The following is a 17273-nucleotide window of genomic DNA, read 5'->3' as shown; positions in this document are numbered from 1 at the left end:
TCTCTCTCTCTCTCTCTCTCTCTCTCTCTCTCTCTCTGCCCCTCCCCTGCTCACGCTCTTGCTCTCTCTCAAAATAAATATTTTAAAAATAAATTAATTAAAGTTCCCACTTAAGTGGCTGGCAAATGTGAATGTTTGACACCCACTGTGTCATACTGTTTCAATGGTATGGTGTGCGTCTACCCTTTTGCAATTCCACGCGAGAAGACATACTCTGTTTAAGCCAGAAGCCGTAATTTTCCTAAAAAGAAACACCTTGTCCCCAAACTGGCAAAATGCCTAATGAATTTTATTTTGCGTCTACTCCCTCCAAAAAAAAAAAAAAAAAAAAGAAACCCAAAAACAAAAACCGAAAAACTGTCTGCCTGGTGGGAAATCATTACCAGTTTTATGAAGAATATTTAATACTTTTAGGTGCACCTGGGTGGCTCAGTCGGTTAAGCGTCCGACTTCGGCTCAGGTCATGATCTCACGGTTCAAGCCCCGCACCGGACTCTGTGCTGATAGCTCGGAGCCTGGAGCCGGCTTCACATTCTGCGTCTCCTCCTCGCTGCCCCTCCCCCACTCACGCTCGCTCTCTCTCTCTCTCAAAAATAGTCAAAAACAGGAAAAAAGGAGAATATTTAATATTTTAGGTCAAGAAATACAGTCATGGTACATAAACCCTTTCCCTAAAGGAGTCCTTCCTCCGTGCTACCGTGCTGTGGACGAAGACTCACACAAATATTTTTGGGGAGCATTTTTCATTACTCACATCAGCATAGCTGCCTGTAACTAGATCTTGGAATAGTGTCGTGATGTGGAACCAAACATCATCGTCGTCTTGTTAAAAGTTTTCTAGGAGTGTAGTAAGATGGTGCATCTTGATGGTATTTGAGGAGACAAATCAAAAGCCATTTGTGACGTTAAAAACTGCAGTTCTTGGTGGTGGTGGGGGAGGGGGTGCCTGGGTGGCTCTGTCGGTTAAACGTCCACCTCTTTGTTTCGGCTCAGGTTATGAGCTGATGGTTCTGTGAGTTCAAACCCCACGTCGGGCTCTGCTGGCAGCATAGAGCCTGCTTAGGATTCTCTGCCTCCTCTCGCTCCGCCCCTCCCCCCACTCAATGCTGTCTGTCTGTCTGTCTGTCTGTCTGTCTCTCTCTCTCTCTGTCTCTCAAAACAAATAAACTTTTTTTTTTTTTTAAAAACCCTGCATTTTTACTTAGAATATGACACTTGAATGTGTCGATAGGTGGGTGGGCTGTAAATAAAGGGGCTGTAAAGATTTTTTTGCATCTCCTGACGACTTGAGAAATGAAGGCACACGATGGTTACGTAAGCGTGGTGTAAGAGGGATAACTTAAAGTCTTCTTCTAACACAATTTTATGGACAAAACCCACCTTAATGGTGACGCAGAGGCGTACAAAATGGAAAGCATTTTAAGCTGAAATGTTATGTAAATTTGCCCCTTTGCTTCCATTGGCTCCTTATCTGAGATGAGCTTGAGAGAAGTAGCTAAGTGTGATTCCCAGATTTGTCGGGTTGAGAGTCTGTCCTGTGATGCGCATATATTTGTTTGTGTTACCTTCCCCTCTCTGAAACATACTGGCTGCCATAGTAAAACATTGATTTGGTCACATCATATTAAAAGAATTGTTTTTGATGTTTATTTTTCAGAGGGAGAGAGTGAGAGAGTGTGAGCAGGGGCAGGGGAGGGGCAGAGAAAGAGGGAGAAACACAGAACTCATAGTGGGCTCCGGGCTCCGTGCTGTCGGCACGGAGCCGGACGCGGGGCTGGAACTCATGAACCGTGAGATCGTGACCTGAGCGGAAGTCGGCCGCATAACCGACTGAGCCACCCAGGCACCCCAAGTTGGTTACATCACATCAAACATGTTATATTGAAACGTGATCGATTCAGTAGTGAATTTTTTTACCACATTCATTGACATAACTAGAGATGCCAGTAGGTCATTGCAAAAATCAAGGTTGAGATTTGTTACATTTATTACACGCTTTGAAGACATAAAGGCAGTGGGACTCAGTCGCCACTAATACTTCTTAAAACATGGAATGCGGGGTGCCTGGGTGGCTCACGTCGACTAGCCTTCCGACTTCGGCTCAGGTCATGATCTCATGGTCCGTGAGTTCAAGCCCAGTGTCGGGCTCTGTGCTGACAGCTCAGAGCCTGGAGCTGCTTCAGAATCTGTGCCTCGTGCTCTCTCCGCCCCTCCCATGCTCATGCTCTGTCTCTGTCTCAAAAATAAATAAACATTTAAAAAAAATTTTTTTAAAAACATGGAATGCAATTGGCTATTACTTTGTAAGTTTAAAAGTCTTATTACTCTTTGGTTTTTTTGTCATGTTTCATTTTAAAAGAGAAATAAACATTCCCTTAAGATCCGGTCATGAATTATTGACTTTACGAAGTTCAATATAACTGGGAAATTCAGACAAGGATAGGATTTTTACCGCTTGATTAATGATTCTCCTCTTCCCAAAGAGACTTGTCTCAGTGATTTCTAATTGGTTTTGAGTTTGTGGAATCAGCCTTTATAATAAACTCAAAAATTGGATAACTTGGATGTTTGAATATTTAATAGACTGAAATTTTAGGCAGGCGTAAGCCCAATTCTTTAATCACACGCTCTCCTGTTGAAATGCACCATAGCTCAACAGTCAAATTTCAAAGTTGGTGAGGTCCAGATAATAGAAGTAAAAACGACACCTTCGTTAGCCAATCTTCTGGGAGCCAAAGCAAGAAGCCCTTTAAAGAAAGTTGGCCGGGGTATCGGAGCTCCCATGCCAGTTTCTTCATTTGAGGATTGAAGAAGAACAAGGCTTGCTCCCCGCCTCAGGTACAGCTAGACTTCTCCATGGCGGGGCTGGTGCTGGCTGTAGGGTGGCTCACCCTTCCAGAAGGCTTATGTGTGGCCAGAGGATTATAACTGCTATTTTCTCTGTGTCCTGGGAAGGGGGTTATTGACAATGATGGGAACGCATGCTGTTTTCCCTAACTCACACCTACACATTCCCATCTCCCTATACCACCGTCTCTTACCTTCTTATGGCTTCTTAGGGCAAGGAAGCATTGACCTGGTTACTTTATATATCGTAGGTATGGAATCAGCATTTGGGAATCCATTCTTTTATCTCTACTTCAGGTATGCGTGTATGTGTGTGTGTGTGTGTATCTATGTATCTGTCTTTTATCACAGTATTAATAAGAAACGTAAAGAATGAGAAATAATAGAGAAAGAATGAGAAATAGTAGTAAAGAATGAAAAATAGCTTGGCTCAAGCTTCAAAACGGACGAATTTTCTGGTCTAGATACCTGACGCTCGATGTAGCTAAATTGGTGTGTGAATTTTAAAAGAGGAAGAAAGACTTAAAAGTATGGCAATACGGTAGGTAGAGGGAGCGAACATTAGTTTTGAAGTTTGTTGGGGCCAGGATTGAGATATTTGGTGCCCGTGCTTTACGGTTCGGGTAACTAACTTTCATCCTGTCATAGTTCTCTAATGGGGTATCATTTGTTCCATTTGTTTAGCCCAAGTCCCTCATCTGTGCTGTAGTGCTATTTCCGTGACAGTGATGGGCGGCTCTGGAATTCAGAATCTGTGCCTTTAAATGTTGATATCAGTATCGTAAAGTTCTCCCTAAACTTGATCTGAGCTGCGTACTAAGAGATGCTACCTCCTTACCCTATGTGTGTTGGGAGAAGGGCATGAGCGATTTCTAGCAATGGTATTGTTTTAGCGGAGGTGGTCAAAGTGGGTGATTGTCGACTGAATTAATCCAACCAAAAACTTACTTTCCGTTGACAGAATGTGTCTTTCTGAGATCTTCCTTGTGTTTAGAAACGAAGCATCGAAACGCCAGTTGCTTCAGGGCCTCTACTCTCTAGTGTTCACTTATTTTGGGGGGGCTCGGTGTAACGGGACCGTCGTGGGCTCTGGAATCAGACTCAAGTCCAAATCATAATTTGCCAGACTCATGGTGAAGCCTTAAACCCTCTTGAGCTTCAGTTTCCTGTCTTTAAAATGGGATTGTTCCGAGAATGTGGCTGGTGCAACGCCGAGTACACAGCAGGTGCGGGAGAAACAATCTTATTTCTATGTTAAAAGCGACATCGGCTATTTATTAATGTGATTTTATTTTAAACGTGACAGACACAGGCATATAGGGAAGCCTCGTTACTTTAGAAAATCATTTTGCCGTCTGACCCTGTCACCTTGAACCCTCTTTCTCTTCTGTGGATTCTGGTATTGCTGCAGCAGGAAAGAAAGCCTTGGGCAGATTAGCCTCTATTTTATATCGTACCTGCGAAAGAGTTCCGTTAGCGAATCCATTGCGAGTTGACAATAAGGTGCTTGCATTTATGTCACTAAAAATTAGAAATAACTAACCAAAGCTTTATCTTGCACGATTTCTTTCAGGCAAGCACCTCAGTAAGAGATACGTTCTCCATAGTTTCTTAAACGGCTATTAATTTATGCCTTATTAAGAAAAGTTGCTATGATATGTACGATTTCTTTGTGTAATGATGCTATAAATGACGTTTTAGTTGGGACGTATCTTTAAAATATTTGAAGCTTTCAAGTTTTGTTTTTCCTTCTTTAAATTGAAAATACCAGACGTATTGTATACGTATTGCCTTGCTTCATACATTGGAATTTTCTTTCTGATTTTTTAAAAACAATTTCCCATTGTTTTTAAATGGAAGCTGAGTGTGTGTGTGTGTGTGTGTGTGTGTGTGTGTGTGTGTGTGTGGTGTGTATCATTCAGCTTTTGCCCGGGAGGGGTGGTGAAGGATGGTCAAGACTGTAACTTTTGTGAGGTAGGATGGTGATAAATATCTTTAGCGTTCAATGTGGTGCGCGTGCTTTGAATCTATAGAAGAATCAATGGGGAACAACTTTGCCCATCTTAAGTTTTTAATTTATTTCTCAAGGGTGGAAGGAAATACCTTGACAGATTTAGCACTCAATTTCAAATGAGTACGAGAACAGGTGGCTACATTCCTCCCCCACCTGCCGTGCAACTGTATCGCGAGAAATGTTTCATTTAGCAAATGCCGAGGCCGGCAGACCCTTCTCTGTTTCAGAGCAGAAGACACAAATGGAGGGGGGAGTACTTCTTTGAAGTATTATTTGTGTTTTGTTTTGTTATTGTTGGTTCTTGCATACTCACCCACGGGTGCTGACTTTCAGTTTTGGTAGCACCGTGACTCTGAGAAATTACAGTCTTCGTGTAATCCTTTTAACGCTAACTTAGAGCCCCCCTATTCTTTTGTTACGGTGGAGTCATGTTATTCAAGTACATTGTTGGGCGCTGCCCGGCTGACTCAGTCGGCAGAGCATGCCACTCTTGGCCTTGGGGTTGTGAGTTCGAGCCCCACACTGGGTATAGAGAGTACTTAAAAACATTACATCTTTTGAAAAAGGAAATAAAGCACACTGTTGGCTTCAGCCACTTTGTAATATAATCGTGGCCACCAAAAAGAAGTGCTGTGAGGCTAACTGGGAACTGAAGAGACGGAAGTTCAAGGTGTCATTCACATACTTCTACCTTCGTCACTTTCTCTGAGAAATTTTTTTCCCCATCGGAAATTAAAAACAACATGGGAGGGGCGGCTGGGTGGCTTCGTAAGTTAAGTGTCCGACTCTCGACTTCGGCTCGGGTCATGATCTCATGGTTTCGTGAGTTCGAGCCCCGCACCGGGCTCTGTGTGGAGCCTGCTCGGGATTCTCTCTCTCTCTCTTTCTCTCTGTCTCTCTCTCTCTCTTCCCCTCCCCCACGTGCGTTGTCTCTGTCTCTCTCAAAATAAATAAATAAACTTTAAAAAAAGAAATAAAAACAACATAGCAAAGTACAGAGAACAGTTTAACGACGATTCGGAGAGTCTTGGGCAGCACTTTTTCTCCTGCAAATCCAGCATCTTTCGCGTACACCCTTTTAACGAGCTGGTCTTCATTTGACGTGTGCAGGAAGTGAACGTGCCAGGGCTTGGGTTGGCACGTACGATATCTCCACACACAAAAACGTCAGATGTTTCACGTATTTTCGTGCTAGTAATTTCAAAGAGCACCACAACGTCGCCTCTTCCGTGTCAGTGATATTTGACCTCACCTGGCTTTCTGCATAACATGATCTGGTGCTTGCAGTGATAGAAAGCAAGAAACTGAGATGTGCGTTCCATCATTTATCAAGTTGATACCTCATTTTTAAAACATATGAGTACTCACTCCAGTGGACTGGGGGGGGGGGGAATTTCTGGTGGGTTTTTGTCTTTTGTTTTCTTGTTTTCGGCGTGGAGTGTCAGAAGACCTTTTGACACTTTGGAGCCAAATAACGCAGTAATACTCTTCCCTTACTCACAGTGCATATCAACAAACCCAGTTGCTGTAGTGAATCCTGAGAGTAGGGGTTCTTTATAGAACGTCTACCAACCTAATAACCTCCACAGAACTATGCACTGCAGAAAACATGTTTCAACCAGATGGACACAGAACATTCTCCCTACCGGGTCAGCCATGTAATGCACCATCTTTCATTGTCCTGGTGTTCACCATAAAAAAAGAAAAAAGTGTCCATTTGACGGTTCTTAAAAAATTAGCAATTTCTCATTTAAGTTTACAGGTTGAAAGACGGAATCTTTGCTTTAATTTGCATATTCTGGAATACTAATGAGGTTGACCATTTTCCATCTATTAACCATTCACACTGAGATCCCTATGAGTTGTGTGCTCGTAACATGGACACACGTTTCCCTTGGGGGTGATTTTTAAAGTACGGTCATTGTCTTTTAGGCAAGATTATGATGTTAGCATCACCTTGTTAGCACGACAGTTGCTTGGACTTCCTGTTTCTTTTGTCTTCAAGTGGCAGTGCAAAGAAAGAGCATAGTTTGTGTATGTTCAAGTCGACCCCCTTTGCAATGCTTTCGGGAAAATCATTGAAAAAGTCGTTGTTCTCGTAGAACAAGCACGGTTGAGTGGTTCGTGCACGCTCTGTGAAAGATTGCTTTTGTGCTCCGTGGTTGGTCATTGTCAAGAAAACCAGATCTGTCCGGTGGCAGTGGGGTGGGCTGGAGTGGCTTGATAGCAAATACACAGACACGAGAAACAGATTTGAGTTTTGAACAGAAAATTGCTGAACATACTCTCTCTGGTGAAGAATTTTATAGCGTTGACGAAATGGGACTATTTAGGAAGGATTTGCTTGATTCTTTTCTTTAAGTTTGTTTACTTATTTTGAGAGAGAGAGAGAGAGAGAGAGAGGGAGATTTCCAAGCAGGCTCCGCAACCAGCAGCGATGAACCCGATGCGGGGCTCAAACTCACGAACCGTGAGATCATGACCTGAGCCGAAACCAAGAGTCGGAGCTCAACCGACTGAGCCACCCGGGCGCCCCTGGGATTTGCTTGATTCTGAGTTAGCATGTACAAGTGAATCCAAATAGCAGTTGTCTTAAGCAGAATTAGAAAATTATTATTCTCACATGAATTTATCTAGAACAAAAGCTTTCCTGCACAATTGTCTTATAAAACTCCAAAGCATTATCTACTTATCTACTGTAAACACTTGATTGTTCAAATTGTGGGGCTGGAAGAAAGCAGAGGTATTTTATTGTTCGGTAGCCTTGGAAGAATTAGTGGTAATTAATAATACCACCGTGTTTCTTACTGCCAGCATTAACCTCGTGTAGGCAACCCTCAGACTGGGAAGTAATTTAGAACATGACATTGCTTTAGAAAAATTTTCCTGAGTAGGTTAATCTCTCTATATCAGGTTTCTCAGTCTTGGCACTCTTGACATTTTTGCCTCAGTACATCTTTGCCGTCGAGAACTTTCCTGTGCATTGCTGGGATGTTTAGCCGCATCCCACTAGATGAAGGTAGCACACACACACACCCTTGCGACGATGAAAAATGGCTCCTAACATTGCCAAACATGGGGGCAGAGAAACAAAATCCCCTTGGCCTTCCAGCCCCTTCTGAGAACCGCTGGTCTTTACATTGCTTTTAACCATATGACTTAAATAATAAGATTTTTATTTAAAAAAAATTTTTTTAATATTTATTTCTGAGAGAGAGAGAGAGAGACAGAGTACGAGTGGGGGAGGGCAGAGAGAGAGGGAGACGCAGAATCCGAAGACACACAATCTCCAGGCTCTGAGCCGTCAGCACAGAGCCCGACGTGGGGCTCGAACTCGGGAACTGCGAGATCATGCCCTGAGCTGAAGTCGGACGCTTAACCCACTGAGCCACCCACACTCCCCAACAATAAGATTTTTAAAATGCTCTTTGTTCTTGGAATTACTCAGATAATCATTCCTGTAAGGATAGGTTTATATAATTGTGGCCTGGGCTTTGCTGAGAGGTTTTCCCTCCTTGCCATGTTGAAAACCAATGCTCGTCACATCCAGTCGGTAAACTTAATGAAAAGAAGACAGAGGAGGGTATCGAATCTGCTGAGAAGGTGGACACGGCAGGTATTGTTAGTGATGCAGAAATAATAGGGAGTGTTCTGAATGGTAAAAAGTCAAAGTATGTTGATGAAAAGTCATAAAGAAGACGATTTTAGTGAAGCCTTCTTCAGCTTTTGAAGGAATTAATTAGAAAGTCAAGCATATTATCTTGCCGAGGAAAGCCTGCATTTTCACGTCCTGCTATTCAACTTTAAGAGCTAGAGACAAATGACAAGTAAACGAGTTGTTATCTGTAGTTTCTTAAAAAAAGCGATTTCCGGGATATGTCATGGGCACAATGCGGCTTCAGCTTTCTTCCTGTCCCTTTTACATCTGTGGTTCTATAAAAATGATAATCGATGGTCATTTACGGCACTGCATGAGAAAGAAATGTCCACAAAAATGAGATTCTGTGTTCATTCAGGTGGCATACGTTGCAATTCTCAAGTGCCACGTTCTGTGCAGGGATTACGGAAAATAATAAAACATGCTGCTTGGATGTTTCATTAAAATAATTCTGTCTGAATGGAAATTTTCCGGTCAGGGGATACCAGTCTATTTCCCACCTTTCCAATTGATTCTATCATTTTAAACGTCTATCATTTTAAACGTCTGCCTGCAAAAGCTGTTTAAAAGGGTGTGGGAGTGTGTGCATGCTGTACGTCATGGATATAATTTAATTCTTTTTAAGGCTATTTCTGAAATTAGTAGACAGCTATATTCATTTTCTTTTATGCTTGTAAAAATCTTATTTAAATGATTCTCCTTATTAAATACCCATGAGAGTTGAATAAAACATGGTCATATATTATTCATTTTTGGTTATACCATGGCTCTAATATCATTAAGAGGAATTGATGTCACCCTTGAGGCCAGAACTTTTGCTAATTGTTATAGGATTTAAAACCATTTGGTTGACGTGAGCATTCAAAAAGCAGGATCTTTATTAATATGGTATAGTCTTCAAACTATTTTCTCGTTCAGACCGATCAACTGAGATTATAGGCATGGTAGTGAACACGTGAAATCTTCAGGATACCGGGTAGGGCAGAGTTAGAAAAACAAATGATTTGGGAGGCCCGGCTGGTTCAGCTGGTGGAGCGCGCGACTCTTGACCGCGGGATTCGATCCCCATGCTGGGTACAGAGCGTACTTAAAAAGAAAACCTTAACAAAGAAAAAAACAATAACAATTCCACACGTAGGAAGTTCGAGGTAAATAGCAAACGTGAGGGGCAGAGGAAGGGAGAGAGAATCTTCAGCAGGCTTCATGCTCAGTACAGAGCCCTACTCGACGACCCTGGGATCATGACCTGAGCTGAAATCAAGAGTCAGTCGCTCAACCGAAAAATTAGCATCGTGTACCTAAGGAAACGCAAGCCTGCTTCGTCTACGATAATAAAAGGTGGTACTGTGGTAATCAATTTTTAGTGTTACCTGGGGCTCCCTATTAAGTAGTTTGCGTATCCTCTATGAAGACTAACTGACCTGGGGCGCCTGGGGGGCTCAGTCGGTTGAGCGTCCCACTTCGGCTCAGGCCGTGATCTCAGGGTTTGTGAGTTTGAGCCCCGCGTCGGGCTCTGTGCTGACAGCTTAGAGCCTGGAGCCTGCTTCGAAGCCTGTCTCCCTCTTTCTCTGCTCCTCCCCCACTCATGCTCTGCCTCAGAAATAAATAAACATTAAAAAAAACAACAACAACTAACTGACCTGTTGAATGCCAGGTCCCCCAGTGCTTTTTATGGATCCTGAAAAATTATTAACGTAATACGCACATGGGCATAGCTTGCATTTATTATTCCCACTTTTTATTTCTTGGAAAAGATGGAAATGCCACTAGGCTGTAGCTGTTTAACTAAATAATCCCCAAATGATGAATGAGAGATACTGCTAGAAAAAGAAATTAATTCACATACAAAATTTTTGTGCAGTTGGGGGTTGATTGGAATTATAACTCATGGGGGGGCTCCCGAGTGGCTCAGTCGGTTAAGCGCCAACTTGGGCTCAGGTCATGATCTCTCGGTTCTTGAGTTTGAGCCCCGCGTCAGGCTCTGTGCTGACAGCTCAGAGCCTGGAGCCTGCTTCGGATTCTGTGTCTTCCTTTTTCCCTGCCCCTCCCCCGCTCACGCTCTGTCTCTCTCTCTCTCTCTCTCTCTCTCTCAAAAATAAACATTAAAAAAATTTAAAAAAAAGAATCACAACTAATGATAGAAGAGGAAGCAGTGTATTAATACATCAGTTAATCTTTGACTTTTATTAACAAAGTCTGCAGAGTTTAGAATCATACTAGACGTAGATTCAAATCCTGACCCAACTACTTTCATAATTTTGTGACCTTAGGTAATTTATTTAAACTTTTCTGTAGCCCATTTTTCCCTACCGCTAATACAAAGGAAATAATAATAGTACCTCTTGCTTTGGATTGTTTTTTTTTTTTTAATTTTTTTTAACGTTTATTGATTTTTGAGACAGAGAGAGACAGAGCATGAACGGGGGAGGGGCAGAGAGAGGGAGACACAGAATCCGAAGCAGGCTCCAGGCTCCGAGCTGTCCGCACAGGGCCCGACGCGGGGCTCGAACTCACGGACCGCGAGATCACGACCTGAGCCGAAGTCGGACGCTTAACCGACTGAGCCCCCCAGGCGCCCCAACTTTGGATTGTTTTAAGGATTATACGAAGTCACGTGTGTAAATTTCTTGACAAGTACATGACGCATAGTGACTATTCAATAAATGATAGCTGTTATTTTTCTCTTCCCAAAATTAGGTATTCCAAAGTAATTTTAACTGTGAATAACACAATTTGATGTTGCTGCTACCACAACAGCACAATACCAAAAGCAATTATTCCGGCACTAAAAACACAAAAACCCTCCGTGAGTATAGTCTTGAACCAGCCTTTAGGTTGATTTCTCACTTCCAGTTTATCTTTTCCGCCCTCGAAAACGTTTTCCAAATACCTGTCATTTTCGTAGCAGCCTCAAATGCGACGAAACAAAATGCAGTCTATTCCGGAGTCAAGCGATTGGCCCTCGTGACTGATTGTCTCCCTAAATGAGGTCTTTATCGTGCGTTCTTTATCACCTTTTAATTGGCCTCTCTTTCCGATTTATAAAAATCTTCAGATCTCTGGTGGAGGACGAAGACCAGCACATGAAATTGTCCCTCGGAAGCAGCGACATGGGTCTCTCGTCGCATCTGCAGTGTTCCAAGTCAGGAACCACACGCATCTTTACCAGCAACACCCACAGTTCCGTGGTGTTACAGGTAATCCGAGCGGTCTCTTCGGTGATGTTCAAGTGGCCCCAGAAACCACCCAGGATGCTTGTGACGTGTGACGTGATGGTGGGGGCCGAGGGGCGTGCATGTGCGTGGGCAGAGTGCCTGTGGGAACTCTCTGTACTTTCCGTTCTCTTTTGCCGCGAACCTACAACTGCTCTTAAACAATTAAGTTTCGTGATCGCACACAGAGCAAACAGACCTCAGAGAAGAAGCCTTGGGTGGAAAACTGCATACCTTCCTGATGTTCAAAACAAAAAAGCCCCAGAGTTCGTTATTTGTTTTGTTTGTATGAAGAAGGTCGTGCTATCGGCCACTTTCCCAAAGAATGTTAGGTCTGGGAACATTGACTTTCCAGTTTGTTTCAGCCAATATAAATATCACAGTGCCCTGCGCCAAATTTTCTGGTTCCTCACTCATGACCTGTTTTAACTGTCACCTTGTTATCATAGTTCTGAAGATCATATTTATTGGTGTCTCAGCTCATTGACAGTAGTAGTAGGTGTGGGAGTATAGATAAGGACAGCTGGACGTAAACACACTGATAGATGTAAGTGGTAACAAGTGCCAAAGGACAGGACGGAAATACAATAGAAAGCCAAGAGAAAAAAAAAAAAAAACCAGATATCACAGACTGCGATGTGGTTGGGGCGCCTGGCGGCTCCGTGGGTCAAGCATCCGACTTCGGCTCAGGTCACGATCCCACCGTTCCCGAGTTCGAGCCCCGATTCAGGCTCTGTGCGGACAGCTCAGAGCCTGGAGCCTGCTTTGGATTCTGTGTTTGTCTCTCTCTCTCTGCCTCTCCCCTGCTCACACTCTCTCTCTGTATCTCAAAAACGAATAAATGTTAAAAAAAAAAAAAAGGGGGGGTGCGCCTGGGTGGCTTAGTCGCTTAAGTGTCTGACTTTGGCTCAGGTCATGATCTCACCGTTCCCTAGTTCGAGCCCCACATGGGGCTCTGTGTTGACAGCTCTGAGCCTGGAGCCTGCTTCGGATTCTGTGTCTCCCTCTGTCTCTGCCCCTCCCCCGCTCATGCTCTGTCTCTCCCCAAAATAAGTAAACATTAAAAGAAAATTAAAAAAGAAAGAAAGAAACTGCAATGTAGAGCTAATTAGCATAAGGATAAGCGGTCCCAGGACTTTTGGCCATTGTGGACACTCCTTGACCTCTGAGGGCATTGCTGAATTAGAATAACAATATAATACTGGATGTCCATCAGTGTCTTCTAGATATAATCAAATTATATCAGTGTTCCCTCTAGGGAGATGGGGAAAAAAAGAAGTCTTTCTACCTGTATTTTCTGAAGACATCTCCCCAGGTGAATTTCTTTTTTTTTTTTAACGTTTATTTGTTTTTGAGACAAACAGAGACAGAGCATGAACAGGGGAGGGGCAGAGAGAGAGGGAGACACAGAATCCCAAGCAGGCTCCAGGCCTTGAGCTGTCAGCACAGAGCCCAACGCGGGGCTCGAACTCACGGACCGTGAGATCATGACCTGAGCCGAAGTCGGACACTTAACCGACCGAGCCACCCAGGGGCCCCTCCCCAGGTGAATTTCATGCATATTCCTGGCGAAGGACCATTGTATCTAGCGTATAGTGTTTGGTGGACGGTAGAGTATGAGACGAGTTTTCGGCTTGCTGTGTGGCTTCGTTGTGTCACATCGTTTTTCGGGGCTTCGTCTGTCTCCTCTCCAAAACGCGTCTTGACCAGGAGATCTCGAAATTCCACTCTAGTTCCCCTCTGCGATTCGGTGACATCGTATGTTCCAATATTTTGGTTTGGAACGGGAGCTGCGTTTTACGGTTTATCGTCCCATGGCTCTCTCATCAGCAGAGACGTGAGGGTCAGGAAGGGGAAGCCTTGTATCTCCTGGCATCTTGATGCCACATCCGGGCTTTCATTGTTGGTTATTCAAGGCTCTGGGAAGAGAGAAGGAGGCGTCAAGCAGATAGGAAATGTCTGAGAGGAAGAGCTTTTTTTGTGTTACGTTAATCACTCTAAAGGAAAATTAAAAGAAACTCGCTCACCCCTCCAGCATACACCCACTGTATCCATGCCCCTAGTCATGTGTTAAAGCCAATGTGCGTGCTCCTGCTAATTAAAAAAAAAGGTTTTTTACTGTTTATTTATTTTTGAGAGAGAGAGAGAGACGGAGCATGAGTGGGGGAGGGGGAGAGAGAGAGAGAGAGACACACACACACAGAATGCGAAGCAGGCTCCAGGCTCCGAGCTGTCGGCACAGAGCCCGACGCGGGGCTCGAACTTACAAACTAGGAGGTCACGACCTGCGCCGAAGTCGGATGTTTAACCGACTGAGCCACACAGGTGCCCCAACTCCTGCTAATTTTTCAAATGGCTTTTAAACCAGGTAATGGAAGGCACTTTAGTGCAGTGATGCAGATTTAGGGCAGTGGTCCTCAAGCATGTCAGAATCACCAGGAGGAAGGCTTGTAGAAACAGTGAGCACTGGGCCCTACCCCAGCGTTTTGAAATCAGAAACTCAGATACATGTATTTTTAACACTTTCCCAGGTGGTGCTGCAGAGCCAAGGAACATACCTTTAGAACGACTATTCTAGAGACAGGGTCCTTCTTCCGCCAAGAAAGATGGCCTCTCCCTTTCTCCCTACGTATCATATGGTGCGTGATAAGCTATTGTTTTAATGGGGAAACATGTGGAGTATCTTATATATCCATCAACAGGGAAATGCTTACAGAAATTATGTTGCATAAGAACTATGTAATACTTTGCAGTCACCAAAGAGGGTGAAGTAAATCTGTGTGTAAGAATGGAAAGAATATAGGGGCACCTCGGTGGCTCAGTCGGTTGAGCATCCGACTTCAGCTCAGGTCATGATCTCGTGGTTTGTGAGTTCGAGCCCCCCATCGGGCTCTGTGCTGACAGCTCAGAGCCTGGAGCCTGCTTCGGATTCTGTGTCTCCCTCTCTCTCTGTCCCTCCCCCACTTGTGCTCTCTCTCTCTCTCTCTGTCTGTCTCTCTCTCAAAAATAAACGTTAAAAACATTACCAAAGAATATGTTAAATGAAAAAAGGGGCAGGACAGAGGCGGCTTCTGCACACGATGAAATATTCTTCGGCTGTGGGGGCGCCTGGGTGGCTCAGTCGGTTAAGCGTCCGACTTCGGCTCAGGTCATGATCTCACAGCTCGTGAGTTCAAGCCCCACGTCGGGCTCTGTGCTGACAGCTCGGAGCCTGGAGCCTGCTTCGGATTCTGTGCCTCCCTCTCTCTCTGCCCCAACCCACTCGCATTCTGTCTCTGTCTCTCTCAAAAATAAATAAACATTAAAAAAAATTGAAAAAAAAAGAAATATTCTTCCATTCATACAAAGTGACCAGAACAGGGAAATCCATAGAGACAGGAAGTAGACTAGTGGTTGCTTTGGGTTGGAGAGAATGTGAGGATTATGAGGGTGCTACGGGGCCCAGGGTTTCTTTTTGAGATGCCGAAAATATCCTAAAATTGTGGATACGGTTGCACGTGTTATCTTGAATGTACCCCAAACGGCGGAATTCTACACTATAAATGAGTGAGTTGTGTGGTATGTTAGCTAGATCATCATCATCAATTAGAAAGTTACAGGACAACATGTATCACATAATCCCATCTATTGGTAGAAAAAATAGACAATATGTGTCCCTATATATGAACATAAATGCACAGCCAAAGGTCTGGAAGCATCAGGGTGGCTGGTGAATGTTGTCTTAATGCTTTCTGCCCTGTACAATCCCGGCCCTGTTTAATTTTTTTTACAATGGAAATATTCTTGGGTGTCACCTGTGTAATTTGCAAAATACCATTGCTGGCAGACAGTCTCTCCTTTGCTCCTGCCTAATATATATATATAATTTGTTATTATATTTATGAATCAATATAATTATTAATATTTATGAATCAATATAATTCTTAATATTTATTAATATATATTAAGTTGTTGGTGAAACACGTATAGCTGAGTCTTAGACACTTAGCTATATGGCGTTTTAGTTCCGGAGGGACAGTGATGTGAAAGGAACTAGAAACTTTGTATTGAGCAAAGGTGACCTTTCATCGACTGGCCTTTTTTTGTGGTGATGATGCTACTTTCCGTGGTGGCTGAGAACTACGGGCCTCTACTGCTGTTGGCGGACCCTTGTTGTCTTTCAAAGTCAATTAAAAATGATGTCCTCACAAACGGCGATTTTTCCCTACAAGCACTGACAGAGAACTTTTTTCCATACCTGATCTTAGGTGTGTGGTTGTCAAGGGAACAAGTGAGAGAAGTGTTTCATGTGTAAATGTTATCATTGTTTTAAAATTAGCAGTCCTACAAACTTCAGCTCCAAAAGGCCTTCAAAGTAGCTGTCAGGGGAAGGGATCCCTGGGGAGAAGCCGGTTCATGAAGTCTCACTCAGCAGGATTTACCGACTCTAGTGGGAAAGGTGTGAGTTTTGGCCCAAACCGGAATCCTCATTGTACCACCAGCTGATTATGTGACTTCGGGAATCTTCTCTCCTCTCTGGGCCAGTTTCCTTATCTGTGATATGGGTAGGGGATGTGAGGATGAAATGCGACAATTAAAGTAAGATGCGTAACAAATACTCATTTGGGGGCACCTGGATGGCTTTGCCCGTTGACTATCCGACTTCGGCTCAGGTCGTGATCTCACGGTTCTTGAATTCAAGCCCCGCATCGGGCTCCCCGCTATCAACACAGAGCTTGCTTTGGATCCTCCGTCACCCGCGCCCCCCCCCCCCCCGACTCTCCAACCCCTGGTATGTGCGTGCGCTCTCTCCTTCTCCCTCAAAAATAAACATTAAAGGGTCCCCTGGGTGGCGCAGTCGGTTAAGCGTCCGACTTCAGCCAGGTCACGATCTCGCGGTCCGTGAGTTCGAGCCCCGCGTCGGGCTCTGGGCCGATGGCTCGGAGCCTGGAGCCTGTTTCCGATTCTGTGTCTCCCTCTCTCTCTCTGCCCCTCCCCCGTTCATGCTCTGTCTCTCTCTGTCCCAAAAATTAAAAAAAAAAAAAAAAAAAAAGTTGAAAAAAAATAAACATTAAAAAATTAAAATAAATAAATAAATAAATAAATATCCCTCTCATATGAGCCAAAGGTCCTGCGCTCACACCAGAGAGACAGATGTGGTGCTCAAACCCACGAACCACGAGATCATGACCCGAGCCGAAGTCAACCGACTGAGCCACCCAGGCGCCCCACAACAAATTATTTCTTGACTGTTGGCTGTGCTTACTCAGACCTACAGAGTTTCAAACTGCCTCCCGGCTCTGGGTGTCTAGGTTCCTAATTGGCATTTTCTCAGGTTAAGATTGATACCTACCAGACTGCTCTTTCTATATTTTTCTCCGTTTTTATCTATTTATTATTTTTTCTACCCAGTTTTAGTTGCGAAACCAATGAAAGATCATTTTATAGTCTCAGACTATTATCTGTATAGTGCAACGTTAAAGAAATGAATTATCCTAAGAGCCTATACAAATTAGCTGGTGTGGCCTTCCAGTGGACTCACTTTCCGAAATGCTTATCCTAA

At 43.8% G+C, this 17273-nt stretch overlaps 1 protein-coding gene across 10 annotated transcripts in view; it reads left to right on the top strand.

Annotated features, from left to right (window-relative positions):
* Window positions 1-17273, top strand: part of KLHL13 (kelch like family member 13) — a 201832-nt gene that overhangs the window by 150292 nt on the left and 34267 nt on the right. For 8 of the 10 annotated variants that reach the window (XM_058714295.1, XM_058714294.1, XM_058714290.1 and 5 more), the window contains one exon: window positions 11575-11716. The exons of 1 other annotated variant lie outside the window; for it this stretch is intronic. In XM_058714295.1, the coding sequence (XP_058570278.1) occupies window positions 11603-11716 (114 nt within the window). In that variant the 5' untranslated portion in view covers window positions 11575-11602. Of the gene's footprint in view, window positions 1-11216; window positions 11326-11574; window positions 11717-17273 lie in introns of all 10 variants that reach the window. One more of the 10 variants, XM_058714296.1, reaches the window with a different exon arrangement.

This window comes from Neofelis nebulosa, chromosome X, assembly GCF_028018385.1.
Source record: "Neofelis nebulosa isolate mNeoNeb1 chromosome X, mNeoNeb1.pri, whole genome shotgun sequence".
Classification (NCBI taxonomy): domain Eukaryota; kingdom Metazoa; phylum Chordata; class Mammalia; order Carnivora; family Felidae; genus Neofelis; species Neofelis nebulosa.
Note: the sequence above shows the minus strand (reverse complement) of the source record. Positions and strands in the feature narration are given on the sequence as shown.